General features: G+C 41.5%; 1 protein-coding gene across 1 annotated transcript; it reads right to left on the bottom strand.

Annotated features, from left to right (window-relative positions):
* Positions 1 to 987: 987 nt before the first annotated feature.
* Positions 988 to 26854, bottom strand: ATG3 (autophagy related 3). Its single transcript, XM_063450148.1, has 13 exons — positions 26788 to 26854; positions 26520 to 26626; positions 18250 to 18291; positions 16865 to 16914; positions 14102 to 14172; positions 10572 to 10679; positions 9583 to 9632; positions 8712 to 8787; positions 6830 to 6864; positions 3864 to 4019; positions 2118 to 2245; positions 1735 to 1803; positions 988 to 1221 (listed from the first exon to the last, which is right to left on the bottom strand). Exons 2-13 carry the CDS (start codon positions 26589 to 26591, stop codon positions 1137 to 1139), a joined length of 942 nt encoding a protein of 313 aa, XP_063306218.1. The 5' UTR covers positions 26592 to 26626; positions 26788 to 26854; the 3' UTR covers positions 988 to 1136.
* Positions 26855 to 27831: the final 977 nt, after the last annotated feature.

Raw genomic sequence — 27831 nt, 5'->3', positions numbered from 1 at the left:
GTATGGGAGTGTCTCACTGTATGACTGTTTTTTATTGGTTTATTCACTTCGTGTCCCTGTGCCCAACAAGGTCCACCGGAGTGTCGCCCTTGTTGGGAAACTTGCATAAAAGGCCAGTGTGCCTCCATTAAAAGGCTATTCCAGCTTACACTCCAAAACGGTGTGCCATCCTGTTATTGGAGGGAAATAAGATTTGCTCCGGTGTCTGCTGTTCCAGCTTGCAGGGGATTCAACGGGGAAAGTCCTTGTAAGGACTAGAGCCAATTCCCCATACGGCTCCAGGGCCCCAGTGAAGCCACGGCGACTTTGGGCAGAAATGCTGCGGTTTGTCCTCTGTTCCAGCTAGGAAGTGGTCCTTTGGCGGAGGTACCCAGCCAGGGGAACTGGGAGCTCCGTTACAGTTAGTTATCTGCGTGTGGCACTAATAGGATAAAAGGAACATTCCAAATGTTAAAACAGAGTTTCTGTTTCAAGTAGGAGTGTTTCTTTAAATCATCAGTGAAAATCACACATACTTTCTTTTCATAGCTATCCACTTGAGGAACAAATTGGCTGTTTTAGCAGCTAAAAAGCAGTATATTAGAAAAAATAATATTTTTTAAACAAAAGTTAAATCTAGCAGTTCCTTGTCTAGTGCTAAAGAAATATTTTGTGGTTTAAAAAAAAAATTAAAAAAAAAAAATATCAAACAGGTAAGTGCTATTTTAGGGAATTTTATGTAATTTTGTATACTCTCCTCTAACTCAGTCACATGGAGGCAAAGAGAACAGTTACCATATGCATGTGATTAAATGTACTGATGTGTTTTGCTGTTACAGAGTTTACATGGTAGTTAACACTAACTGTTCCAGTCTTGGAACGGTTAAAAAAAAAAAAAAAAAGTTGGCATGCATGGCATCACGTTATTTGCAATATTTTCCCCTCACAATGTCCATGTTATAGTGGTAAAATGGGGGGGGGGAGACAAAAAACAAAACAAGCAATCAATCATTTAAATGCAGAAATTTAATCAAAGAAGCGTATAATACATTACAGAAACGTTTGCATATTTGTATATATGAGAAAACCAAGAAGACATGTTTATGTAACAGTCTTTCAAATGTCAGGATGTTTTATAGGATGTGTATGTTGCGATTTCAGTTCATTGTAAAATTCCTTGTGTAGTCATATTCTATTGTTGGAATGACTGCTTGTACAAATTTTAAAAAAATAAGAAGGTACCTGAAGAGATCAAATTAAGGAAAAACCAGAAGACATGTGAGCTGAAACAAAAACAAACAACTTAACCTTACCATTAGGTATACAAACATGGTTTAGTGGATCTTAAAATAAAAACAAAAAAAACAACAACACCAACAACAAATGACACAGACACCCAGTCTGTAACAACATAGCGTCCATACAGTTTCCCTCTAAATCTATACATCAACACGTGTAGCATGTGTATGTTTTACAGCTCAACAGTGAAATGTGTGGGCTCTCCTAAAACTCTTCAGAAAGATTTTACAACTGCTACAAGTAGCTTCATTCCTATGATCATTTCAACTAAAAGCCATAGGAGAAACAAGATTAGCTGAGAAATCTTGGCATGAGTCCTGATGTCATTTGTCAAGTCATAGCCATTTAAACAAAGCAAAGGGCAAGAAGGTTCTACGAGCTTTAGTTTATACACTCACGGTCTATTAAGAACTTCCATATAAAACTAAACATGATACAAAAAGTAAAAAAGGATACATGTGAACGCCCAACTCTCCTCCTCCTTCTGCAACGGTCTCGATTATTTTCTTCATGACTTCTGCATGTCTAACATGGGGTTGGGGTGAAGACAGTATTGATTAATTTATACACATTTATGTACCTCATGCAAGACCTACTTAATCTTACAAGTGTTTTATACAGTAGTAAGTTGAGAAAACACACGAGAAAGATAAAGATAAAAAAACAAGAAGTAAAACAGAAAATGTGAACCTAAAAACCACTTTCAAGTAGTTATTTGATAGCTAGAGGATGTTAGCAGCGATACCGTACAAACAAGCACAGTTTTTTTAATTTTATTGTATCTATGCTGCTATGTGAGGCCCATACAAAACAACTTGAGAATGTAAGAAAGGGGATACCTGCAAGGGTGGACAGAACACATAGCTGGTGGTGGAAGGTTGGGATGGTTTTCAATTGTCACTGTTTTCTTTACGTGATCTTGGCTAATGTCTTCATACATGTGTTCTACAGTTAAAGGTTGGCGTTGCTGTGAATCATAATAAAAAGCATTATTCAAAAACACCATACAAATAAATCAGTATTCCCTACATAACATATACAACATACTTAAAGGAACACTATAGTCACCTAAATTACTTTAGCTAAATAAAGCAGTTTTAGTGTATAGATCATTTCCCTGCAATTTCTCTGCTCAATTCACTGTCATTTAGGAGTTACATCACTTTGTTTCTGTTTATGCAGCCCTAGCCACACATCCCCTGGCTATGATTGACAGAGCCTGCATGAAAAAAAAAACAACTGGTTTCACTTTCAAACAGATGTAATTTACCTTAAATAATTGTATCTCAATCTCTAAATTAAACTTTAATCACATACAGGAGGCTCTTGCAGGGTCTAGCAAGCTATTAACATAGCAGGGGATAAGAAAATCTTAATTAAACAGAACTTGCAATAAAGAAAGCCTAAATAGGGCTCTCTTTACAGGAAGTGTTTATGGAAGGCTGTGCAAGTCACATGCAGGGAGGTGTGACTAGGGTTCATAAACAAATGGATTTAACTCCTAAATGGCAGAGGATTGAGCAGTGAGACTGCAGGGGCATGTTCTATACACCAAAACGGCTTCATTAAGCAAAAGTTGTTCAGTTGACTATAGTGTCCTTTTAACAAAATACTGGGGGCCACAGTGACTGAACCTAATCTGTTTTCCTGGCACTGCAGGTTCCCTCTCCCTCCCACCCCCCAATCCCCAGTTGCTGAAGGGATGAAAACCCCTTCAGTCACTTACCTGAGGCAGCAACGATCTCCCTCGTCGCTGCCTCCTCCTGACTCCGTCGGCCGGTGGGCGAGACTGATCCCGCCCACCGGCCGAGGAGACCTAATGCGCATGCGCGGCAATGCTTTCCTATGGGGAATTGAGTGATGCTGGAGGTCCTCACACAGCGTGAGGACGTCCAGCGACGCTCTAGCACAGATAATCTGTGCTAGGAGTCAGGAAGTTCCCTCTAGTGGCTGTCTAGTAGACAGCCAGTAAAGGTGGAGTTAACCCTGCAAGGTAATTATTGCAGTTTATAAAAAACTGCAATAATTACACTTGCAGGGTTAAGAGTAGTGGGAGTTGGCACCTAGACCACTCCAATGGGCAGAAGTTGTCTGGGTGCCTGGAGTGTCCCTTTAAATCTTTATTGTCAGGATGGGAAAGTGTTGACCCTCTGATGGGAGGTAATTTAAGTATCATCCTTGATTCTTAGATTTCTTCTAATAATTAATGTTTCTCTGCACTATAACCATTTAATATCACTAAATTGGTTGTAAGGTATGGGGTCCACTGGTGCTATTTCTCAATTTAGTGTTAAACCATTTTAGAACAATTTAATTTTGAATGAGAGACCTTGATAAATACAGCCCAACCCCCACTGGAGGTATAGGTAAAGCAGATATTACACTCTTCATTAGTCATACCAGTTCATACCAGTAATGTGTTTCTTGATAGGCTTAAAACGGTCAGCTCACACTAGCAGCTGAGGTAAGTTTCTACTTGCCAGGGCTAAAATCTTCACTCTCCAGTGGCGAGTGGAAATTTTGAGTAGAAATATATTTTTTTCAGAAACAATTTGGCTCTACTATGGCTTTAATACAAAACATACCTCGTCATAACCAAATAACCAGAGTCTTGGAGTTTGATAATACTTGTCATATGTGATATAAAGATCATAGGTTCTAGTCTGTAATATTGAATCTTCACCCACAACTTCAGATTTTGGCTTGTTGGCTTCCACAATTTTGCTGGTGTCCACAGTTGCCTACATTAAAATAAAGAATTCGAGCAAAGGTTCATTTTGTTGTGAGTTTTTAATTGTAAATTATAACAGATGTTTAATACCAATCAGCTAAAAGTATGTTAAATATACACATTCAAGTTTATTCACAAAACAATTTCAGCAACTGAATCAATATTACAAAATGGAGACTCAATAGCAGAGTGATATTTTCCAAACCAGCTATTTTATCTTCATTACTGCAATTTAGGTTTAATTTGCTAAACTTCAGAGTTAAAGGGGAACTCTTAGCACCAACACAATTTTACCATAATCAAATGGTTTTAAAGGGACACTATAGTCACCAACACAAATTTAACTTAATCAGATTCTGTGTCTAGATCAGGGCTGTCCAACCTGTGGCCCTCCAGATGTTGCTGAACTACAACTCCCATGATTCCCTGGCTATCTGTTTCATTGAAAGAATCATGGGAGTTGTAGTTTGGCAACATCTGGGGGGCCACAGGTTGGACAGGCCTGGTCTAGATCATGTCCCTGAAATATCACTGCTGAATTCTCTGCCATTTAGAAGTGAAATCACTTTTGTCTCTGTCCATGCAACTCTAGCCACAGCTCCCTTAGCTGTGACTCAGACAGCCTGCATGAGGGGAAAAAAAAAAAAAAGTTTCATATTCAATCAGATGTAAGCAGTTCTTAGTTGTATCTCCTGCTTTGTAAACTGAACTTCAATTATATGCAGGAGGCTCCTGCAGGTTCGAGACGGCTATTAACAGAGCAAGAGATAAGAAATTCTAAATTAAACATAGTTTGTAATAAAGGAAGTGTAATCATTAGATGACTTTTTACAGGAAGTGTTTAGGAAGGCTGTGTAAGTCACATGCATAGGGTTGTGGCTTGGCTGCATAAACAAAGTGATTTAAATTCTAAATGACAAAGAATTGAGCAGTGAGATTGCAGGGGCGTGGTCTATACACCAAAACTGCTTCATTAAGCTATAGTTGTTTTGGTGACTATATTGTCCCTTTAATGTATACACCAGTGGTTCCTAAACCAACCCTCACATCATCTCCCCCCCTACCAGTAAGGATTAAGGTAAGTTGTGTCTAAGGTGTTTTTTTGGTACCAAACTGGGTAATCCCTAAATTCTGGACACATAGGGGGATGCGTGAGGACTGGTTTGGGAACCACTGGTATACCCCTTAAATCTCACTGCTCAATTTTTGTCATTTAAGAATTAAATAATTTTGCTTATACGGTCCTAACAATACAATCCCTTATGGTGGCTGGTGCGAGCGCGCGCACCCACACACAATTGAGCCTACATTATTTTTTAGCTTTTATTACTGCACAGTGTGCTTCATTTATAATTTCCTATTTCCTGCTCTGTTAGTTGCCTGCTACAGCTCACATATCAACATGTATGTGATTAAAGTGCAGGGGCATGATCTTCACACCAAAACTGCTATATTAAAGGGACACTCCACACACCTAAAGCATGAAGTGCTTTATGTGTAAAGGGGATGTCTTGTTTTTCTTTCATTTTACAAGAAAGTTAAAATTTCAATAGAAGTTGGCACTTTTATAAAATTACCTTATTATTACACAATCAGACAAACTGTCTGGTTACTTCCTGATTGTTGAGCTCCTGCCTTGCAAAAACATCTCATGGAGCTGCATTAAGTAGTCTGGGATTTGACAGCCACAGAAAGTCTGGGCACGCGCATTAGACTTCCCCATAGGAAAGCATTGAAAAATGCTTTCAATGCGGATTTCAGTGACGCTGGAGGTCCTCACATAGCGTGAGGATGTCCAGCGACATTATAGCACACTTCATGTGCTATAAACATAGAAGTACCCTCTAGTAGACAGCCACTAGAGGAGGAGTTAACCCTGCAATGTAAATATTGCAGTTTATGAAAACTGCAATATTTACAGTTGCAGGGTTAAGGGTAGTGGGAGTTGGCACCCAGACCACTCCAAGGGGCAGAAGTGATCTGGGTGCCTGGAGTGCCCCTTTAAGCTCATCTGAATTCAAAGTTCATCCTGAATGACCTTTTTTCTTTTCATTTCCTTTTTGGACCTTCAGTTTGGAAGCTGAAGCCAAATAGTCTTCCGAAAGACACCTTTGACCCGTTGCGCGAGGGTCGAAAACGACACACTAATGTTTTATAACCTTTATGTCTTTAGTTTTTAAATTTTTATTATTGTTCCCTATTAAGCAAGAAGGGAATTGTAAGTGGTTGCAGGCCATATGAGTGGAATTGAATGTGTTGGTAGCTGAAAGAGCACTGGGGGGGGAGTGTGATTAAAGAGAGCTTGAACAAGAGTCCTGATTAGAAACATTATTGGACATGCAGTCTCTTTATAGGGGGGTATTGCCTGGCTTGATGTGGGCCCTTAATGCTGGTACGAATATTTACGTTGTTCCAGCTAAGCACGGAACGCAAGTATCTCTCACTCCTACTAAAAATCACAAGCTGCCTTTGAGCTGGAGATGACAGAGTAAGTGGCCTGTGAGTGTGTGTCTTCGAATGTCTGTAGATGAATGGTCAGGCGTGCGATGTCTTCTGAGTATTTGTATTATTTTTCTTTTTGCTTTTCTTTGTTGTTTTTTTAATGCCCCTACCAACTAAACCATTTCTTCAATGTATATATATATATACATACATACATACATACACATACATACACTACTTGGTTTCATGTCACTATACATCACAAAACGATGTGGAAAATCTTGTCTTTTGTGCGATACATGTATACGATGCCACAACATTAGAATAATAAAAAACAAAAAAATTGAACAGAAAAAATAGGTATAGGATATATCTTACCTCATCATTTTCTAGCAACCCGCTTTCTTCATAAGCTAAAAAACAAAACCAACAGTAACTAGGGCTAACATGTCAATTCATTGGTGCTGAAGGGTTAACAGAGATTCAGCACAGCCAATTCCTACTTAACCCTTCAAACATTTTGTGATGTAGTCCAAATGTGAACAGGTGTGTATGGATAATGCATGAGTGAAATGACTAATATCTTGGAGCAGCCAATAGGCTGGTCTGAATGCTCCAGGAATCCCTGTTTTGTCTGTTGTTGTTAAATTGCTAAAATAAGGGGCAGGGCCTGACTGTAATATCGACCGGACACATTTCAGGACAGCTCCTCCAGCATTTCCGAATAAAGTAAAGTGATTCCTTAAATTGGCTCTCTATCTGGGACTAACAGATTTCTTATTGAACCCCGAATCAATTGATCGGTCTGGGAGTATTTTCCGCGGTCATCTGCTGCCGCCTGGATGATATTTTTCACTAATGACCCAGGTACCGCTACGTTCCCTGCTACACTTCCAATACCGACCATCTACTCCCCTCACTGAATTGGCGCGCCTCGGGCGTCTAAGATGGTGGCATGCCCTACGGTAGGTGGTAGGCAAGTCAGTGTCGGCGAGAAGCACACATCAGGCAAGCCGGAGGATGTTACTGCAGAATGATGTGAGGAGGAGAAAATTGAAGTTGTCAAGCCTGCACAACTGCACAATTTTTAGGGAATGTGTTACGCCCATGATAGGAGTCAGCTTATTGGTGTGATGGGCTCCATACCATATGTTACCTTGCTTCATGCCTGGTTCTTAGCAGTTTCTTTTCTTTTCCATGTTATTACTGTTTTAGTTACATTTTCTTGAAGGCAATACTGTATGTTGGTGCAGAAGTCTAAGTCTGTTCATGTTACCTGGGGTGGAACTATAGCATACTTACTTAAAGGGACACACCAGGCACCCAGACCACTTCTGCCCATTGGAGTGGTCTGGGTGCCAACTCCCACTACCCATAACCCTGCAACTGTAATTATTGCAGTTTTTATAAACTGCAATAATTACCTTGCAGGGTTAACGCCTCCTGTCTACTAGACAGCCACTAGAGGGCACCTCATGATTCATAGCACATGTTTTCTGTGCTATGGCGTCGCTGGACGTCCTCACGCTGTGTGAGGACATCCAGCGTCGCTAAAATCCCCATAGGAAAGCATTTTTAATGCTTTCCTACGGAGAGGTCTAATGCACGTGCGCGGCATTGCCGGATGACGTGAGGACGGGGAGGAGCGTGGGCGGACCAAGAAGCAGCGGCGAGGGACAACGTTGCTGCCTCTGGTAAGTCACTTAAGTTTTTTTTACCCCTTCAGCAACCGGGGATGGGAGGTGGGAGGGAGAGGGGATCTGCAGTGCCAGGAAAACTGATTGTTTTCCTGGCACTGGAGTGTCCCTTTAACCTAAAAAAATATTTGTAGATTTATGGTCTTGTTTTTCATGCAACTTATGTTGAATATATTTGTTGCATCTTTGTACTAGCGGTTGTAATGTGATACCATTGCACAACAAAAATAAAGGATTAAATAAAAAAAAATGTGAAAACTGCTAAAATGAAGTTTTCAATGTTTTGGGAATATAATGCCAGCAAGTAATACTGAAGACATTATAAACCATGAGCAATGTCATCAAAACCTTGAGATGGCATTATGTTACATTTATATTTATAACAACTAAAATCTGCAAAATATTATTGGCTTAATAGGGAATATGCTGCACTCTAGCAATATCCGATTAGAACTTCATGTATGACATAATCCTTGCAACAAACTGTAAATAGTAAAACTACTAAGGGGCTTAAAATAATTTTCATGTAGGATAATACAGTAAAACAAAAGAAAACCCCTCACCTTCCATATCTGCTGCTTCACCATCTTCATCCTCATCATCATCAAAGGCTGCAGTTTTCTCAGATTTCCTACAATCCTAGTTTGTCAAGGTATAATCCATATTTTATTTTTTTAAAGAATGTATTTTCAACAAGGTTATGGTGGTATGGTAAAAGGGAACAGAAATGTCCTCTTCCTTGAACTCTTAAAGTGCAACTGGTTTACAAATATGGCACATTATAAGTAAGGCAATATAATTTAGAAGAAAAGTCAGCTCTCATTGTTTACGTCAATATTTTAGCATGAAACACTCAACTCTCAGCATTAAAGGACCACTATAGTGGCAGGAAAACAAACTCGTTTTCCTGGCACTATAGTGCCCTGAGGGTGCCCCCACCCTCATGGCCCCCTCCCACTGGGCTGAAGTTGGAGGAAGGGGTTAAACACTTACCTTTCTCCAGCGCCAGGCTCCCTCGGCACTGGGGACTCTCCTCCTCTTTTGGACATCATCGGCTGAGTCCATAGGACGCATTCTCAATGCTTTCCTACGGACAAAGGCGTCTTCTCACTGTGAAAATCACAGTGAGAAGCGCGGAAGCGCCTCTAGCGGCTGTCAATGAGACAGCCACTAGAGGCTGGATTAACCCCTATGTAAACGTAGCAGTTTCTCTGAAACTGCTACGTTTACAGCAGGCAGGGTTAACCCTAGGAGGGACCTGGCACCCAGACCACTTCATTGAGCTGAAGTGGTCTGGGTGCCTACAATTTATGACTGTGCAGTCTACAGAAGAGCAGAGAAGAATAATAAAGAAATGTGCATGTGTAATAAGAGTATCACATGCATTACTGTAAATAAAAATACAAAATGTGTTATTCATTAAACTGAGATTACCTGTGTCTCAAGTGTGATCTCTTTGACTGCTTCTGTGACACCAGTTACACCTAATAATACATAATGAAAAAAAGTACAAGAAGCTAAGTATACAGAGAAGACACAAGTATTCAAAAAGTTACAAAAGATGCACTCTGTGATCTCAACCAATCTAATGCAAAAACATATTCAAAGCAAAAAAAAAAATATATATATATATTCCATGGCTCAGTGGAGCTGGCTGATTCTAAACCTTGCAGCTGCACCCCGAAGGCCCCAAGCCAGGGCATCGGCTGACAATGGACTTGTCTACATGGGATGATGGCCTGTTTACCTCCAGTGGCTCCTGCTTGGTAGTTGGCAACGCCTCGTACCTGTTAATCTTACACAGCAATATATGTAATCACCTTATTTTCGAAGTCTGATCATTTTTGTTAAATTGATTTTCATTTTGGTCTCCAGCTGTGATGTCCTGAGCAGGAGAGTGCAGTACCGGAGGTTCTTCTTTTCTCTTTTGACCATGTAGTGTGTTATGCAGCATTTCTAATATGCCACCTGATCTTTTATTGTCCTGTATACTTATCTTGTTTATCACTTTTGGCACTAAGCATGCTAACCTTTTTTTTTAATTCTGACCAGTTTGTTACACACACACACACAAAAAAAATAAAAAAAAGTGCAGCATGTTACATGCTTATTACTTTTCTTGTCTTAATCAATCTTGTATGACATGTTTATTTGAATCTTTATGTTTTATCTCTGCATGACATAAATAAAAACTGTAAAAAAAAATATATATATATATATATTTGTTTTTTCCCCACAGATACCTTATGGCATGATGGCATTGCAAAAACATGAAAATAGTTCTTGACATACTTACAAATGCGTAATGAAAGTTATTTTTGTATGTGCAAACTAAAGTAGCAGCAGCATGCTTACAATGCCAATAATATTAAAACACTTGACAGCAAAGGACTAGAAAAAGACTGGAGATTAACGAAACAAACCTGAATGGTGAAAGGTGTCTACCCATCCTCCATCTCCATCATCCTCTTCTATAATTGCTTCTAGTTCATCTGAATATTCCATCTGTTTACATCTTTTGTAGCAAGGTACTGAGAAAAGAGTTGATCATAAACATGTATAGTGATAACTTCTGACATATACAAAGCTAGTTATATGTTTCATGCCTAAACATTACAATAAGAAAAAAAACGAACACACAAAAACAATGATGTTAGACAAAACAGTACCCAGCCAGCAGCAGCAGCATATTATTCTTCCATAGCATAACTTGAAACTATTGTGTCAGCACCCCAGAAAATTTAGAGTTCTTGCTTCTCCGTGGAAAGAGCATAGATGTAGCATATAGATGGATTTCATTACTGATTAATGGGTAGACTCAACTATACAAAAGAATTAGAAGATTTGAGGACGGAGATGTGATGAATTATCCTCTTAAGTAAATGATACATATTTAAATTATGCATATAATACTTCTAATCTAGCTTATGGATTGGTATTATAACCTTTTAATGAGATCGGGATTTAATAATTTCTCCGATTCACAGAATGATGCACCACTCTAATTACACTAAGAAAGGACAATTCATTTTAAAATGCTTGATTAAACAATAAGGCGTTAATTAGGTTGCCAAGTTATTTTGCAATGTCGTATACTTTTATAGAGATTTACTGTTAATGTGGTAGTTGCTCTCTTCTTTCTGATACATTTTAAATATTAGAAAGATTAAACCCATTATTCAAATAAATATTAGGACACCTTACTGCATTTGATTGGTGCTGAACACAATTTAAGTCTAGATCACTGAATGGATAACTGCCATTATTAGATTTGTATTTTTTTATATTTATTTAATTAAACATTACATTTTCATTTTATATGAAGACAATAGATATTCTTATAGAGCATATACAATATATAAGTTTGGTTAGGGTAAAATGTGTATACATATTCTCCACTTTCAGATAAAATTACAGTAAATAGAAAAAAGCAAATAATACAAGTATAGAGAATTGTATATCTAAACATTAATAGCGAGACAGATGGGGAAACATGAGGAGCATCAAGATCTCTTGTATGAATATTCCCAGTAATCTCGTGCCTTCTTAGTCCTTCTCATTACCGCTCTACCCATGTACAGACAAGAACATAAATAGACACACGAAAAAAAAAGATTAAAAAAAAAATAAAAGAATTTACCAAAGTTGAGAGTCGACATGAGGACAGTTTAGGATTCAAAGCTGTTTATTGCGCATAAAGTATAGCAATTTAGTACATGCAATTTGATAGTTTTTGAAGGTGGGACACGCAGGTCTCGCATATTTGAGTGTTGTAGGCTTTTTTTGCGTTAGTATTTTCAGTAAGCAGTTATTAGAGGAACAAGATATAGTAAGACACATACAGATTGAACTTTTTTTTTTGCCCTTTTTTCTTCCCCCCCCAGCTGAGTGTGTCGCATTACTGATGCCTTTCCCATGGATATCTAGAACTGTTATCAGCTGTGGGTGAGTAGGTCAGTTGTTAGTTCTAGTTTCTGGAGATGGGGCCTATGGGACCTTGCTTGGGGTGTTAGCATCGTTGGGCAGCTATCTCCGCTGTAGGGAGTTGTTATGAGATTTCATTCAGTTTGTGGGTCAGTTAGGTGCTCTTCTCTTTGTATCTGTCAGCGATGGTTGTTGATGGTAGGTGAGGCATCTTGTGTGTAATTGGTCAGGTTGCTATAGTCTCGTCTGTTGCTTTGTTCTGTATGTGTTTCAGTAATAGGTGGGTAGGGGCAGGAGGGGGAAAGGGGTTAAGGCAGGTAGGGGGGGGAAGGGAGGGGAGGGCATGTAGAAGGTGGGGGGGGAGAGCAAGGGTGGAATGAGGGAGGGGATGGGTGGGGACGGGCCGCCTGTCGGGGGTTGTTAGATCTCTGTATCCAGTGGGTGTGTTTATTACTGGGGGGTGGGGGCTTGTCTTTCCGGTTGCTGGTCTCCTGTCTGTCGCTGTGTTCTGTCGTCTGTCGTCCGTGTTTCCTCCTGTCCGTGTGGATTGTTCTGCCACGTAGGTCAGCCACGGCCGCCACCTGACTACATGTTTCTCTTCAGTTCCGAGAAGGGACGCCTGCACCGATACCGCCGAGTATATTTATTTTATTCTTTCTAACCATTGCCCTGTTGTGGGAATTGTGGGTCGTTTCCAGTACAGCGGGATCAGGGCTTTGGCTGCATTGAGGAGATGCCGGAGGATTGATTTTCTGTAGGTTCCGATGGGGGCTGGCGTGGAATGTAGTAGGGCCAGTTGTTTGTCGAAGCTCCCTTCGTCTCCTAGTATCTCTTTAGTTTTTTGTTGTATCTCGGTCCAGAACAGTGTGATCTGTGGGCAATTCCACCAAATGTGTATTAGTGTTCCTGGACATGAGGCCAGTTTAAACACCAGTAGAGCCATGATAATTATCTCTATATAAATTTTCCAGGGTAACCACATATTATCATAAGATATCCACAAAATTATGTTCCATTCTATATTGGAATTCTATTTGTTCCATAATCTCCTTCCATGTGATGGGAGTATTACTTTTACATAATTTTAACTTCAAACAATATATGGGTGAGAAGATAATTTTGACATCTATCTTGAGATGGAAATTCCATGTTAAAGAGAAACATTAAAGGGACACTCCAGGCACCCAGACCACTTCTGCCCATTGGAGTGGTCTGGGTGCCAACTCCCACTACTCTTAACCCTGCAAGTGTAATTATTGCAGTTTTTTTTATAAACTGCAATAATTACATTGCAGGGTTAACTCCTCCTCTGGTGGCTGTCTACTAGACAGCCACTAGAGGTCACTTCCTGATTTCTAGCAAAGATTTTCTGTGCGACGCTGTGTGAGGACCTCCAGCGTCGCTCATTTCCCTATAGGAAAGCATTGAAAAGCGCTAATGCATTGCCGCGCATGCGCATTAGGTCTCCTCGGCCGGTGGGCGGTATCAGTCTCGCCCATCGGCCGACGGAATCAGAGGGAGCAACGACGCAGAGGAGGAGACAGCGACGAGGGACATCGTCGCTGCCTCAGGTAAGTGACTGAAGGTTTTCACCCCTTCAGTAACCGGGGATTGGGGGTGGGAGGGTACCTCGAGTGCCAGGAAAACGGATTTAAATTCCCTTATACAATTTGTAATTCACTTAACTATTCACCTGAATTATGTTTTTAATCAATGCACTAGATTACAACTGCACTGAAAACACAGGCTTGACAAAAGACCCTAAATAAAATATACTCAACGGAGTTACAGATTAATTACTTTCATTGTCAGCTGCATGGAGGGCTGTTCTATGGATCTCCTTTCTCCTGGTGACTTCTAAAAATATTCAGCGATCTAAACGTCCCTCTAAGATGTGAGGCGTCATGCAAGCCAACAGTGAACTCAAGCAACTTGCTGTGCTGAAAACATGGGAGTAGATTTTCAAACAAACCCATATATTTTACAGTTAATTTTGAATCCAACACAAATATTTTACCAAGTGACTTACCATTTCTTGTTAAAAGAAACTGTTTTCCATGTGGTAGGTAAGGTTTTATTTTAGATTCTTCCCCAGATGCCCTGAAATAAAAAAAAAGAAGAGTTATAGTAACTTTTGTTAAAAGTATTAAAGACATAAAAATAAACTGAACATCAGGGTTATTCACTAGTTTATTTATTTTGGCTTAAATTTGAAAGTTCACTTTTAATTCCGGACAGTTCACTCTGTAGTTAATAACTGTATTATCCACATGCCTCAATGTTTAATCTAATATTTATGGCTCAAAATATAAAGTAATTAGCTGACATTTGGGGAAACAATTTCAAATCACTTATGTGTTGGAGAAATATTTTCTTAATTAATTATTTAATGGCTGACAGCGTGTTCATTCCATCTGATAGAGACAGAAACATAGTTCCCATAAATGTTTAAGTGCATAAGCTCTTAGCACAACCATAGCATCAAAGTACAGTTATTCAGAGCTCAGCATGCCATAGTAAAAGAAAAAACATTTACAATCTCAATGTCAAGAATAAACTTGTTTCAGCTCTGCAGCTGGGGGGGTGGAGGGTGAATTTGTATTTTTTGTATAAATACAAAATAAAATCTTAAAATTTTGTTTTAATCCCCCTCCATGCTTCTTACCTAGCCAGGGAGAGAGGATATGGCATTCCCTGGTGGTCCGGTGGCATGGACTGTGCAGAGATGGCCCTGCACACTCTTACCTTCCCAGCAGCTCCCTTGTCTAACTCTCGCGGCCTGTATGCCGCATTGCCATGGTAACCAATGGTATCTAATCTTTTACACAGCACCTTGTGTTTGCTCTAATTTTCATAAAGTACACAGACTTTGTAGACTTTCTTTAATGTATTTTTAAGCCGCTGTACATTTGTTTACAATTGCCAAAATGTTCCCCTTCATCAGAAAAAAAGAAGAAATGCAAGAATTTATCAAAAATATCAAAAAATGGTTACTGCACAGATTTATTTTAAAAAAAAGTACGGGGGGGGGGGAGGGGGCCTGCCCGCCATGCTGACCGGTCGCATGAGGGAGAGGCTACTGCTGAACCTGGCCTTTTTGACCGATAATTTTAGTTCACAGCCCTTAACTGAGCCAGAGGAACGCAGGAATGTGCCGGAGCTGAAGTGGGCACAACAGCGGGCTCTGAGACCAGGAGCTTTGGGGTCCCAAGGGCCACACAAGATTTTGAAGCTTGCGGCCCACATGTGAGAAAGGCGGGATGGACGGCCGCCACCCTGCCTGACTGCTTGCTGGACCGCCACACAACAGCTCTGTGATGCACCTCACAGGCCCCCCCCCCCCCTTTGGGCTGGTGGGGTCATCCCGGTCCCCACTGGAGGACACCGAGGCGATCCTCACCAAGCTCTGCAGGGTACACTCTGAGGCTCCGACTTTAAAATAGCCGCCGCACTGCATCTCCGCCACGCGGACAACTGGGAAGTACCCCGAGTAATGCATGCAAGCAACTAAGGGGCTTCCTGCCCCAGCCGTAAACCAGGCGACTTGACACCCCACAAGGCAGCGGTACACCCCTGGATGTGTATAGCGGATGAGCCACGCTTCCAGCTCTTGACCGTCGGCAGACCACCCACAATACCACATTGAGGCTGGGACAGGCAAAGGCAGCTGCCGGGTAGGAAAAGCAACGGGAGGACATCACACGTCCAGCATGGGGCATAGATGAACTGCCTAATAATACACTACTCACAGAGACTATCACAAAGACAACCGGCTACATACCTCCTGAGGAATCCTGAGCCCAGCGGACACTCTCTAGAAACAGGGCAGAGGCAGGGAAGCCACAAGCCCGGGAGACCAAGCTTGCCCCACAGCCTGCCACTTACAGTAGCCTGTCGGGCATGCGGGGACCCACTGGAGCTGCATGGCTTGCTTATTTTGCTCACATGCATATATTAAGTTATAATTGTTATAGATGCCTTATGATATACATGTTATAGAAACAGTCAGATGTATACCTTCTCGTAATGTGGGGATCACTAGCCAATTGATTGACATGCCATGTAGCTTACGGTAATTTAGCCTGAAATAAGTCACTGTTACACGTTTCAGCCTAAACCTCATGAGCAAAACTTGCAATAATATTGAACAGTCTGAAATCCTCTGTTTAGAAACATAGCTTATACCTTTCATATATATAGCATGATCATTTAGCGTGATTAAATAACAAAAAAACGTGCTGTTCAATCACATGCCATATTGTTTTAATGTCTAAGATGAGTCTGCAGTCGCTGTTGTGGCACTGCAAGATAAACTTTTACCTGTTCTAATGTGCACAAAGGAAAAGAAGAAATTTAAAAAAATAAAATAAAAAAAAATACACCACTTACATAAGAAATAAAATATGTATTGTTGTTGAATGCTTCTCTATGAAAATCACATTCTACTTTGACATACAGATTAATGTGAGTGAGGCAGGAAACCTTCCTGGCTGTCTGCTTTCTAAGATGATTTTTTATTTTTTTAAAGTGTTGACTTCTCTTGAAATCTGCACTTGCATAGAATAAGCCAAAAGGGGTAGGCAGTTAACCCTAAAACCACTCTGGCAAGCTGAAAAGTCTTGGGTGACAATGTTAATCTGACAAAGCTTTTTTTTTTATTGTGATTTTAACATGAGAGAAATGTCAAGTGTTTTGCTATGAGTGACTGTGAAAAAGTACAGCAAAGATAAAGACCATCATAACATTATTCCATTAAAGTAAGTCTAACAAATAAAACATTATATAAACTCACCATTGCCAAGTAGGACAGTGATGGACTAGATGGTCACCTGCTACCAAAAACTGTTGAAGAACAAAAAAAAACAAAAAAACAAACAAAAAAAAGTTATATATATATACAGACACACACTGTATTAATTACATTATTGTATAATGATATATACAATAGATAAACAAGACAAACATTTTACACCAACAAAACACGTATAACATACAGGAAGAGTAGGTGAAGAGAACCATACCCAAACAAGTTTACACTTGCAAAAAGAAAGAAAAGAATTTGTTTAAAAAAAAATAAAAAATGAATTCTTTAAACAAATTTGTTAGTTTAGTTAGTTAGTTTCTAATTATAAACCAGTTGTATTGCCAACTATTAAGCAACTATACATTCATAAGGTGCATACAGTCAAAGCAGTTACTGTGGACACGGGAATTAAAATCTAATTCGGAGAAAGTAAAGACCCTGTTTGTAGTAAGACCACATTTACATGTGAAGCGCATTCAAATAAAAAAAAAAGTAAAAAAAAAGTTTTTTCACTTTTAAAACAACTTGAAACGGCAACTATGGCATGGATCGCCGCAATGCACCTGCAGTATTCCTCATGTTTTTACGATTGCACTCAAATGGGACAAATCTCTACATGATATAACACACATGAAAGCATAGTTTTCTGCTTAGAAAACATGCCTTCTGAAATACATCTGCACAGCTGTAAGACAGTAATTAATGTCGGTTTATATGCCAGACTCTGTGAGAAACCATGAATCAATAGACAGAGACATGATACTCCATTAATTCCCATTAATTATGTAAACCAAACGAAAACTTTATTTTGCCACACAAACCTCAATGCACATGTTGCAGTATAATGTTCCGATGTAAAAGCTATACCTGCTGTGCAATAGGCAAATACTTTGCAACAGAATTACAATACCCAAGTGGCCTAGGAGCTTCTAATGTTGAAGAAAGGAGCTGAAAGGAGTACTATAGGGTTATGTGTGAAAAGTATATTTTATGCAGAGACATGCCTTTCTACATATTAGGCCACCTATGACAACTGCTTGGTTTGACTGCTGCAATGCAACGATAGGAAATCATTCGGGGTGAGAACATGGAAAACTTCAACAAGCATTGAAATAATTGTATCATCCCCACCTAGTACCCAACATGCATTTGGAAGTTGGAACCATTTACTTTAACCTTGAATATTTCAATGTAATACAATTTAGAGTTGACAACCAAGAGTGAAGCATTTATTTCTTTAAAAGGGGTTTCCATTATCCACATGCATCTAATTTAAACAAGTTACAGTAGTACCAAAAGAAATACCAACATTCATAGATCCATGCCAGGACAGACAAGTTATGATTAAGGAAATGTTACATTTTTCTACTTACCTCTTCTGGGGTGATAACACCTGTTTCCTTGAACTTGGATTCCTATTTAAATAAACACAGAGTGATCGTTATTAAAAGGAAAACCACATTGTGTTTAAAGGACCACTATAGGCACCAAGACCACTTCAGCTTAATGAAGTAGTCTGGGTGCCAGGTCCAGCTAGGGTTAACCCATTTTTTTTTTATAAACATAGCAGTTTCAGAGAAACTGCTATGTTTATAAATGGGTTAATCCAGCCTCCAAATCCTCTAGTGGCTGTCTCACTGACAGCCGCTAGAGGCGCTTGCGTGATTCTCACTGTGGAAACCACAGTGAGAGCACGCAAGCGTCCATAGGAAAGCATTGATAATGCTTTCCTATGAGACCGGCTAAATGCGCGCGCAGCTCTTGCCGCGCGTGCGCATTCAGCCGAATGGGAGGATCGGAGGAGGAGAGCTCCCCGCCCGGCGCTGGAATAAAGGTAAGTTTTAACCCTTTACTTTTCATCCAGCCCGGCGGGAGGGGGTCCCTGAGGGTGGGGGCACCCTCAGGGCACTATAGTGCCAGGAAAACGAGTATGTTTTCCTGGCACTATAGTGGTCCTTTAAGACATCATTTTGCAAATGGGCTATATACACACTTTTGGAAATTGGGTGTTTCATTCATGAATTTCCAAAGTCTTTGTTAAGCTTGCAGAAGCAATAATGTCTAGCCAGGATATGAATAAGATTTAAAACAAGGTAATGTTTGTCCCAGATATATTTATTAATAACAACAAGGATAAGAAGAAGAATTAAAAAATATATTTATGTAGGGAGCGGTATCTCCAACTACAACTACTCCATATGCTTCTAAACCACAAACGCGCATAGTTGCTTCAGCAAGGCAATTAGCTACTCACTGCTAATTATCAGCTCAGTGCTGCCAAGTGGGCAAATAGCTAAACCTGAAAATAAACTGCAGCAAGAGGCGTTCTAATAAAGGTGAATATGAGTTATTCTCTAAACCCCACTTCATTATCAATCAACTGGAATGGTGATTTGAATGTTATGCTGGTTTCCATGCTCTTAAAAAATGTTAGAAATACCAACTGCCTTCTCAAACCATAAACTATAGTCTGTCAGCTTAAAGGGACACTACAGAAACCCAGACTACTTTATCTCATTGGAGTGGTGTGGGTGATGTGCCCCTGTCCCCTTAATGTAAAACATTTTTGAAAAACTGAAATAATTATATTGCAAGGTTAACTCCACCACTAGTGGCTGAGAGGCGATTCCTGATGCTTCACAGCTTTGAACTTTGCATGAGGAGGTGCAGTGTCTTGAAAATGCCCATAGGAAAGCATTAATTCAAAGCTTTCCCATGGGGAAGCCCTAATGTGCACACAGTGCTTGCCGCGCATGCACTTTAGGTGCCCCCTTTGCTGTGAAATTTAAAGGAGCTGTCCATTTTCCAGACCACTTTCATCTATCGACAAAATATAGGAGGAAGTTTTTTTTTTTTTTTTAAATCATGCATGATGTGCACACAATTTAAATATGGAATTTTTATGGTTTGAGTGTGAATAATGAATTAGTGTGATGGGTCTATGGTTACTGTCTTTGAACAGACCAGCAATTAATTTTAAATAAAGATTAGAATACATCTGCCAGATAAAGTGATGGAGTAGGCAGATGTTACATGCCCCACTGGCAAAGCACACTCCTGTCAGTCTTCAAAACTACCAAAGGTCAGTCCTGGCTAAGGCTGCTTCTGTACTGCGCATAGATGCACAAACAGCATGGAAGTAAAGTACTCCTAATAGGTTGTACTGTTAGGGTTGATGGGGAAAACTTTCAAATACTTCCATTTAAACTGAAAGTACACTCCACAAATGCTTCATGTGCCTGGGTACTGCAAGGCTAGCAATCTTTTTTTTGAGACATCAAAAGCTGCCATTTTTAAAAGGCTTAATTGCAGCAATTTTAATGGAAAATTAAATTGGAGGAGAGGGAGCGCAAAAATAGCTGAACTGTAAAATTCATTCTATCGTGCTGTAGGCCCAGCTTAGCTTTAAATTGCCTAAATTTTGCAATTCAGATTTTAAAGCGGTAGAATTTGGAGTTTAGTGCTCAAAGTTCAACAACTTCAGAAGGTAGATCAAATCTATCTCCCCTTCCTTCACTTTACATTTTGTGGTTAATCTTTTTATTAGACACTTGCAAATCACCAGAGTTCAATGGGAGAGATATTGAGATAAGCACTATCTACAAATACACCTCCTAAACCAGGGGTCAGCAACCTATGGAACGTGTGCCATGCACAGCCATCATGGCTACCAGAGCTAAACAGGCTCTGGCCTATCAGGAGTCCTAGTGGGGCTTCAAATATCTGCTAGAGCAAACTGAACGGTGATGGCAGGTGGTATGGGGCAATCCTCAATTTAAGCATTGCAGCAATTAGAGGAAATGAACATCATATCACTTCCTCCAAGCACTTGTGAACGTGAATCCACACTGTAATAAAGTAGCCCGCAGTAGCTATCACAGCTTCTGCCCTTGACCTGCACCTGGGCAGCACGGACCCCACTGGACTCAAGAGAAGTCACCTACACTGGATATACACAAAGCTGCAGAAGCCTCCCCTCATACAAATAATACAAACATCCCACACATAAACAGACAGTCCCCACAAACACAACATCACTGACAATCCACATACAAATGTATATGCACCCCCCCAAAAGCAGCCTTTCACGTACACACATCACTAAATACCTTATGTGACAAAGCGATACACACAGACACACAAAATTCCACAAGAAGCTCCCATTCACAGGTATCATACAAAATACCACATATTACTCATTAACATATACTATATAACAGTCCACAAACGCACAAATACAACGCTACAGAGCAACGGCAACACCCATACATAACAAAAGCAGTATATGGCAGCATGCACACCTCAATTTAAAAAAAAAAATAGGACAGGCACGCTAAGGGACTTTAAGATCTTGTTTTGGCACAGTACTACCAAAAGGTTGCCTACCCCTGTCTTGGACTGTCAGTTCAGCTGGGCCTTCTGCAACTCTTGATTCTCTGCATGCAATTTCTCAGTTTTGCGTTTTTTTTATGCTCACTGTAACATTTTAAAGAACCCCAAGATTTTAAGAGTAAATATCAACTCAGCTACTCTCCCAATGGAATCACATTTCCAAGCTAAACTCATTAAAGCACCATAACCCTAAAGCCTGCTGTAATGGTTATGGCACTTGGAGTGCTCTGCGTCCTCCCAGTAGTCGGTTTCAAATTTGGGCCCGCCAGTGCTCAGAGACTTTGATTTGTTAAAACATGCAGTTGCTCCTACAGAAGAAAACTGGATGTGGCGCAGAAGCACATGGGACCCAAGTAGGGTCCCTTAAAAATGATTTGGCAAATTATATCAGGATGGCTGCAAAGCACCATAAACAATACAACAGATGCAGTGGTTATGTATTTTGGAATATTTATTTATTTTAATTTGCAGATTTTGGGTGATACATCCAGGTATTCAGTACTCCACAATGATAGAGAAACTTTAAACACGTCAATATTCTGGGATTTGGCCAGTTCTTGAAAATAAAACATTTTTCCTAGGAAAAGCTGCTGACTAAATATGTTAACTTCAGCCAACTGTCTGTGCAAGTACAAAACTAGTGGCCCTTGTCTAGGTTGTCTCCATAGAAAGTTATACAAATATAGTGATATAAACACAAGCTTCCCATCCTGTGCGAATGTACCTAACATGCATAATTATGTGCTCTGTGATACTCCTACATTTTCAGATGGAAGAGAACAGGTCACCCAATTCCCCTTTGCTGTTGAAACAGGCAGCAGAATAAGAGACTCACATGGAACTTTAGAGCATACCAGCTGATAAGGAAATATAAACATATCTAATGGCTGCCAGTCAATCACTACACAGGTAAATTGGGACCAATGAGCACTAGAGCTGATGCTAGGGATCAACCAATTATCAATTTGCCCAATTATTAGAGCCAATATTTGGCATTTTTTAAATAATCAGCATTACCTCCTATAGTCACAGCCTGTTAGCCAATGAGGTGCCATGTTGCACGACATTATGTCAACCCTCCCTGCGGTGAGAACCCTCGTGTGCAGTCCAGCTCAAGGTAAGGAGGTGAAAGTGTGGATTAGAAGAGCATTACTGTCCAGACATGGTGACTTTAGTGAGAGTGATGACTGATTCACTTTTAGAATTTTGCCCATTATTTTTCAAGGCAATCTTGGAGGGTGTGAGGTGGTGGTATAGTTATGTGTGTTGTCACAGCTCTAAACAAACCACAAACAAGCTCATCTACACCCCCTATCCCCTCCTGCACACCAACTCATCTACAGCCCCCCCACTCCTGCAGGCTAGCTCATTCACAACAGCACACTAGCTCATCTACACCTCCCCCCCCCCCACTCTTGCACACCAGCTCATCTACACCCCCACCCCTCTACACCCCCCACCCCTCCCCACCAGCTCATCTACACCCCCCACCCCTCCCCTCCAGCTCATCTATAACTGCCCACTCCGGTACTCCAGCATCTCTACCTCCCCCCCCCCCTCATGAACACCAGCTCATCTACACTACCCACACCTGCACACCATCTCATCAAATCCCCCCACTCCTGCACACCATATCATCAAATCCCCCCCACTCCTGCACACCATATCATCAAATCCCCCCCACTCCTGCACACCATATCAAATCCCCCCCACTCCTGCACACCATATCATCAAATCCCCCCCCCACTCCTGCACACCAGATCATCAAATCCCCCCCCCACTCCTGCACACCAGATCATCAAATCCCCCCCCACTCCTGCACACCAGATAATCAAATCCCCCCCCACTCCTGCACACCAGATCATCAAATCCCCCCCCCACTCCTGCACACCAGATCATCAAATCCCCCCCCCCACTCCTGCACACCAGATCATCAAATCCCCCCCCCCACTCCTGCACACCAGATCATCAAATCCCCCCCCCCACTCCTGCACACCAGATCATCAAATCCCCCCCCACTCCTGCACACCAGATCATCAAATCCCCCCCCACTCCTGCACACCAGATCATCAAATCCCCCCCCCACTCCTGCACACCAGATCATCAAATCCCCCCCACTCCTGCACACCAGATCATCAAATCCCCCCCACTCCTGCACACCAGATCATCAAATCCCCCCCACTCCTGCACACCAGATCATCAAATCCCCCCCACTCCTGCACACCAGATCATCAAATCCCCCCCACTCCTGCACACCAGATCATCAAATCCCCCCCACTCCTGCACACCAGATCATCAAATCCCCCCCACTCCTGCACACCAGATCATCAAATCCCCCCCACTCCTGCACACCAGATCATCAAATCCCCCCCACTCCTGCACACCAGATCATCAAATCCCCCCCACTCCTGCACACCAGATCATCAAATCCCCCCCACTCCTGCACACCAGATCATCAAATCCCCCCCACTCCTGCACACCAGATCATCAAATCCCCCCCACTCCTGCACACCAGATCATCAAATCCCCCCCACTCCTGCACACCAGATCATCAAATCCCCCCACTCCTGCACACCATCTCATCAAATCCCCCCCACTCCTGCACACCATCTCATCAAATCCCCCCCACTCCTGCACACCATCTCATCAAATCCCCCCCACTCCTGCACACCATCTCATCAAATCCCCCCCACTCCTGCACACCATCTCATCAAATCCCCCCCACTCCTGCACACCATCTCATCTAGTCCCCCCACTCCTGCACACCAGCTCATCTAGTCCCCCCACTCCTGCACACCAGCTCATCTAGTCCCCCCACTCCTGCACACCAGCTCATCTAGTCCCCCTCTCTTGCACACCAGATCATCAAATCCCTGAACCCTTGCACACTAGCTCATCAAACCCCGCACTCCTGCACACCAGCTCATCTAGCTCCCCACGCCAGTTCAAACCCCCTCCCATACACCTCCTCATTTACCCCCACATAATATTGGCAAAGGTTATCAACACTTGCCCAAAAAGGAAATAATCGTTATCGTATCAACTCTGGAAAAATTATATTGGTCGATCCCTAGTTTACTGCTAGCTACCTTCTTTTACAAGAAAACAATATTCTTATAAATAATATAAATACCTGCATTAACATACACCCCTAAGAAAACCAGATATGCGGGTAACTGCATACCTAATATTTGGACAGTAGGCATCTGCTAAATTCTAGGAATGCAAAACAATTAACTGAGAAAAGAGGAAAAAAAGAAATCTAATAAAAAAAATAAACACAGAGAAAAACAAAAAACACTGTCATAGAACTTGTAATTCTCCCTTAGTGTCTACTACACTGACGTGTACCGTAATTTACATAACATGCCAAGATAAGCAGAAATTTCAATTTTAAAGTCAAAATAGCTGAACTGGAGTCAACAATACTTTCAGTTTGCCTACTCTGGTCTTAAAGGGATACTGTAGTACCAGAAATATAATGCTGTATTCCTGGCACTACCGATCCCTCTGCCTCCCCCCTCCCACCCAGTAAATAAAGGGTTAAAAAAAACCTTATGTCCCTCGGTGCTGGGTCGAAGCTCTGCCCCCTCCTCTGTCCCGCAACGAGCAGGGTCTAACGTGCATGCTTTCAATGCTCTCCTATGGGGAAAAATCTGACGCTGGAGCGTGAGGACGTCTAGCATCAGATAAAGGACCAAAAGTCTCTTACGATTCCGGAAGCCCTCTAGTGGCTGTTTGGTAGACAGCCACAGAGGGCAGACTTAGAGCTGCAATGTAAATATTGCAGTTCTCTGGAACTGCAATGTTTAACATTGCAGCACTGGGTGCAAAAGGGACACTGCACCCAGACTACTTCAATTAACGTAAATGATCTTTGAATTCTCACTTTACTAAACAACCATGTTAGTTAAAGGGACACTATGAGCACGCAGACCACTTCAGCTCATTGAAGTGGTCTGGCTGCATCGTCCGAGTCAACTTATCACTGCAATTGTAATTATTGCAGTTTCTGATAAACTGCAATAATTACCTTACAGGGTTAACTCCACCACTGGTGGCTGTCTGTCAGACAGCCACTATAGGGACTTCAGGGTGGTTAGTCGACTTTTCGTCGTGCTCAGCATGAGGACATGTAGCTTCATCTCAAACCCCATAGGAATGGGGAAGAAAAGAAAAGAAAGTAAAACAATAATTTTACATTGATAGTAGAACTTAAGTGAATCATTCATACACATTAAGCAAATGTATTTTCTGTAATACGATATCTATATATATATCTATAGATATATATATATAAATAAAAGAGTAGACAATTATATGTACATCAAAAAGGTTCACAAACGATACAGAATCCAAGTAACTTTAAAGGGATACTATAGTCACCCAGACCACTTCAGCTCAATTAAGTGGTCTGGGTGCCAGGTCCCTCAGTTTTTAACCCTTCACATGTAAACATAGCAGTTTCAGAGAAACTGCTATGTTTACATAGCAGGGTTAATCCAACCTCTAGTGGCAGTCTTCCTGACAGTCGCTAGAGGCGCTTCCCCAACGCTGGATGCGAAATTCGCATCCAGCGTGCAGAATGTCCGCAGGAAAGCATTGAGAAATGCTTTCCTATGGACTTTTAGAATGCGCGCGCGGCTCTGGCCGCGAATACGCATTCCGCTCCACTCGGGAGCAGACGTCGGCGGGGGAGGAGAGGTCACCAGCACCAGCGCTGGAATAAGGTAAGCTGCTGAAGGGGTTTTAAGCGCCACGGGAGGGGAACCCTGAGGGTGAGGGTCCCCCCAAGGATGACATAGTGTCAGGAAAACGGGTTTGTTTTCCTGACACTATAGTGATCCTTTAATAACTTTAATAACTGAAAAAATCCTGCATAAATGCAGAAAGCCAGTCTTTTAGCCCCTGCAGTGTTTGTGGGCTATGTTACCCATTAGGCTGGCAGAGCATTATGGAAAACACAGTCTGGATAGTTTGCGTACGTTTCTGATGTCCATATTATTATATTTTATAAAGCGCCAACAGATTCCGCAGCTCTGTGCAATAGGTATAACTATTAAACTTTAGCCCTGCAGTGTTTGTGGGCTATGCTATCCATCTGGCTGGCTGAGCATTATGGGAAACGTAGTCCACAAAGGATGCATTACCAAATGTTCCCCATTACTGCCCTTACATGGCTGTATATATATCCCTGTGTGTGAGGCAGTGCCCAGTAATACAGCCATTATTGGAGCCCACCCAGACCTACCTTGAGGACAGGTGTCAGGTACTCTGCCACCTCCAGGGCCTTGCCCTTCATGGTGTTGATGACGTTCTGCATGGCTCCCTCTGCCCCTCTCACAGTAACAAGTGATACTGGAGGAAAGAGGAGCACACTGTCAGTCACTGTCACACAGCTACTGGATAGTGGCCCCCGGGGGACAGCACGCAAGGGGTTAAAGGGAGAGGGCCACTGTCGCCATAGCAACACCCAGCTTCCAGCCACACACACACACCCCCACTCCCCCAGTTCTCACCTGCTGTCAGGGGTCTCAGGATCTGTGGCTTCTACTGGCCCCGCCCACCTTCCGCTCTGACAGTCACATGGGAAGCTCCATACCCGGATATGGTGTGTGTGCGCAGGACATGAGGGAGGGGGGGGGGGTGTGAGGTCAGCTCGGGTCCTGTGCAGAGCTCCATGTTTTTTTTATGTATATTGTAAAACGTGTGAACATATCAGCACATTATATTTATTGCACAATAAAATTATCTTCAGCTGTAAGCTTGTTTCAGAGGTGTCTTCTTCCACTCTTGTCTCTGTTGCCTGTAAGTGGTGTACTTGCCAAGTATCCCCATTTTATAATCGTAAAGCGCTTCAGAATATGTTAGTGCTGTGTAAATGTTAATAATAAAATTAATATCCCCCTTCTATAATTGTAAAGCTCTGTGGAATATGTTTCACCATGTAAATGCTAATAATAACATTAATAAACCCATTGTATAACTGCAATGTGCTGCGGAATATGTTGGCGCCATGTAACTGCTAAAATTAATTATATATAATAATATATCTTATGCGTATGGTAAGAACTAAATTGTGAGCGTTGTGACTGTACGTACTGTTGATTGTACTGTGACAACAAAATTATTTTGATCAGGGCTGATATATGTTTTGCAAAGCTTGTAGAGCTTTAAATTAAATTGACAAAATGTCCACATTGACTATGCTGCTGGCTGTGAATAGGACAAAATCGAATTAAAAATAACGTAATAGTGTGGTGGAATCTCGGTAAAAATAAATTTAGTAGGCCGAGATTACCACGTGGCATGTGTACGTGCATATGCTGACGTATCGATCAGTTGGTTGCACGAGGCAAGATACGATCAGTAGTGTACGGAGCATGTGCAAGAATACAGGATATAGTATTCCCCCTCCTCCATTGTGCTGGACAAGCCATGCGGTCAAACAGGAAGTTAATTCTTATTTGTGTTGATTGGTCAAGGGAATGTGCGGGTGGAGCTTAATATGGGAGGAGTTATATGCCTATATAAGGAGCCTGCACTATTGTCCGGGGCTCAGA

Source organism: Pelobates fuscus, chromosome 1, assembly GCF_036172605.1.
Source record: "Pelobates fuscus isolate aPelFus1 chromosome 1, aPelFus1.pri, whole genome shotgun sequence".
Taxonomy (NCBI): Eukaryota; Metazoa; Chordata; class Amphibia; order Anura; family Pelobatidae; genus Pelobates; species Pelobates fuscus.
Note: the sequence above shows the minus strand (reverse complement) of the source record. Positions and strands in the feature narration are given on the sequence as shown.

Excerpts from the sequence above, each read along its gene's own strand:
- ATG3 (XM_063450148.1), bottom strand. The coding sequence starts at position 26,591 with ATGCAGAACGTCATCAACACCATGAAGGGCAAGGCCCTGGAGGTGGCA. Across the intron at positions 10,680-14,101 it reads GTTTCTTTTAACAAGAAATG|TACCTTGCTACAAAAGATGT; the intron begins GTAAGTCACTTG and ends CTCTTTTCTCAG. Across the intron at positions 6,865-8,711 it reads TGAAGCAGCAGATATGGAAG|CTTATGAAGAAAGCGGGTTG; the intron begins GTGAGGGGTTTT and ends TTTGTTTTTTAG.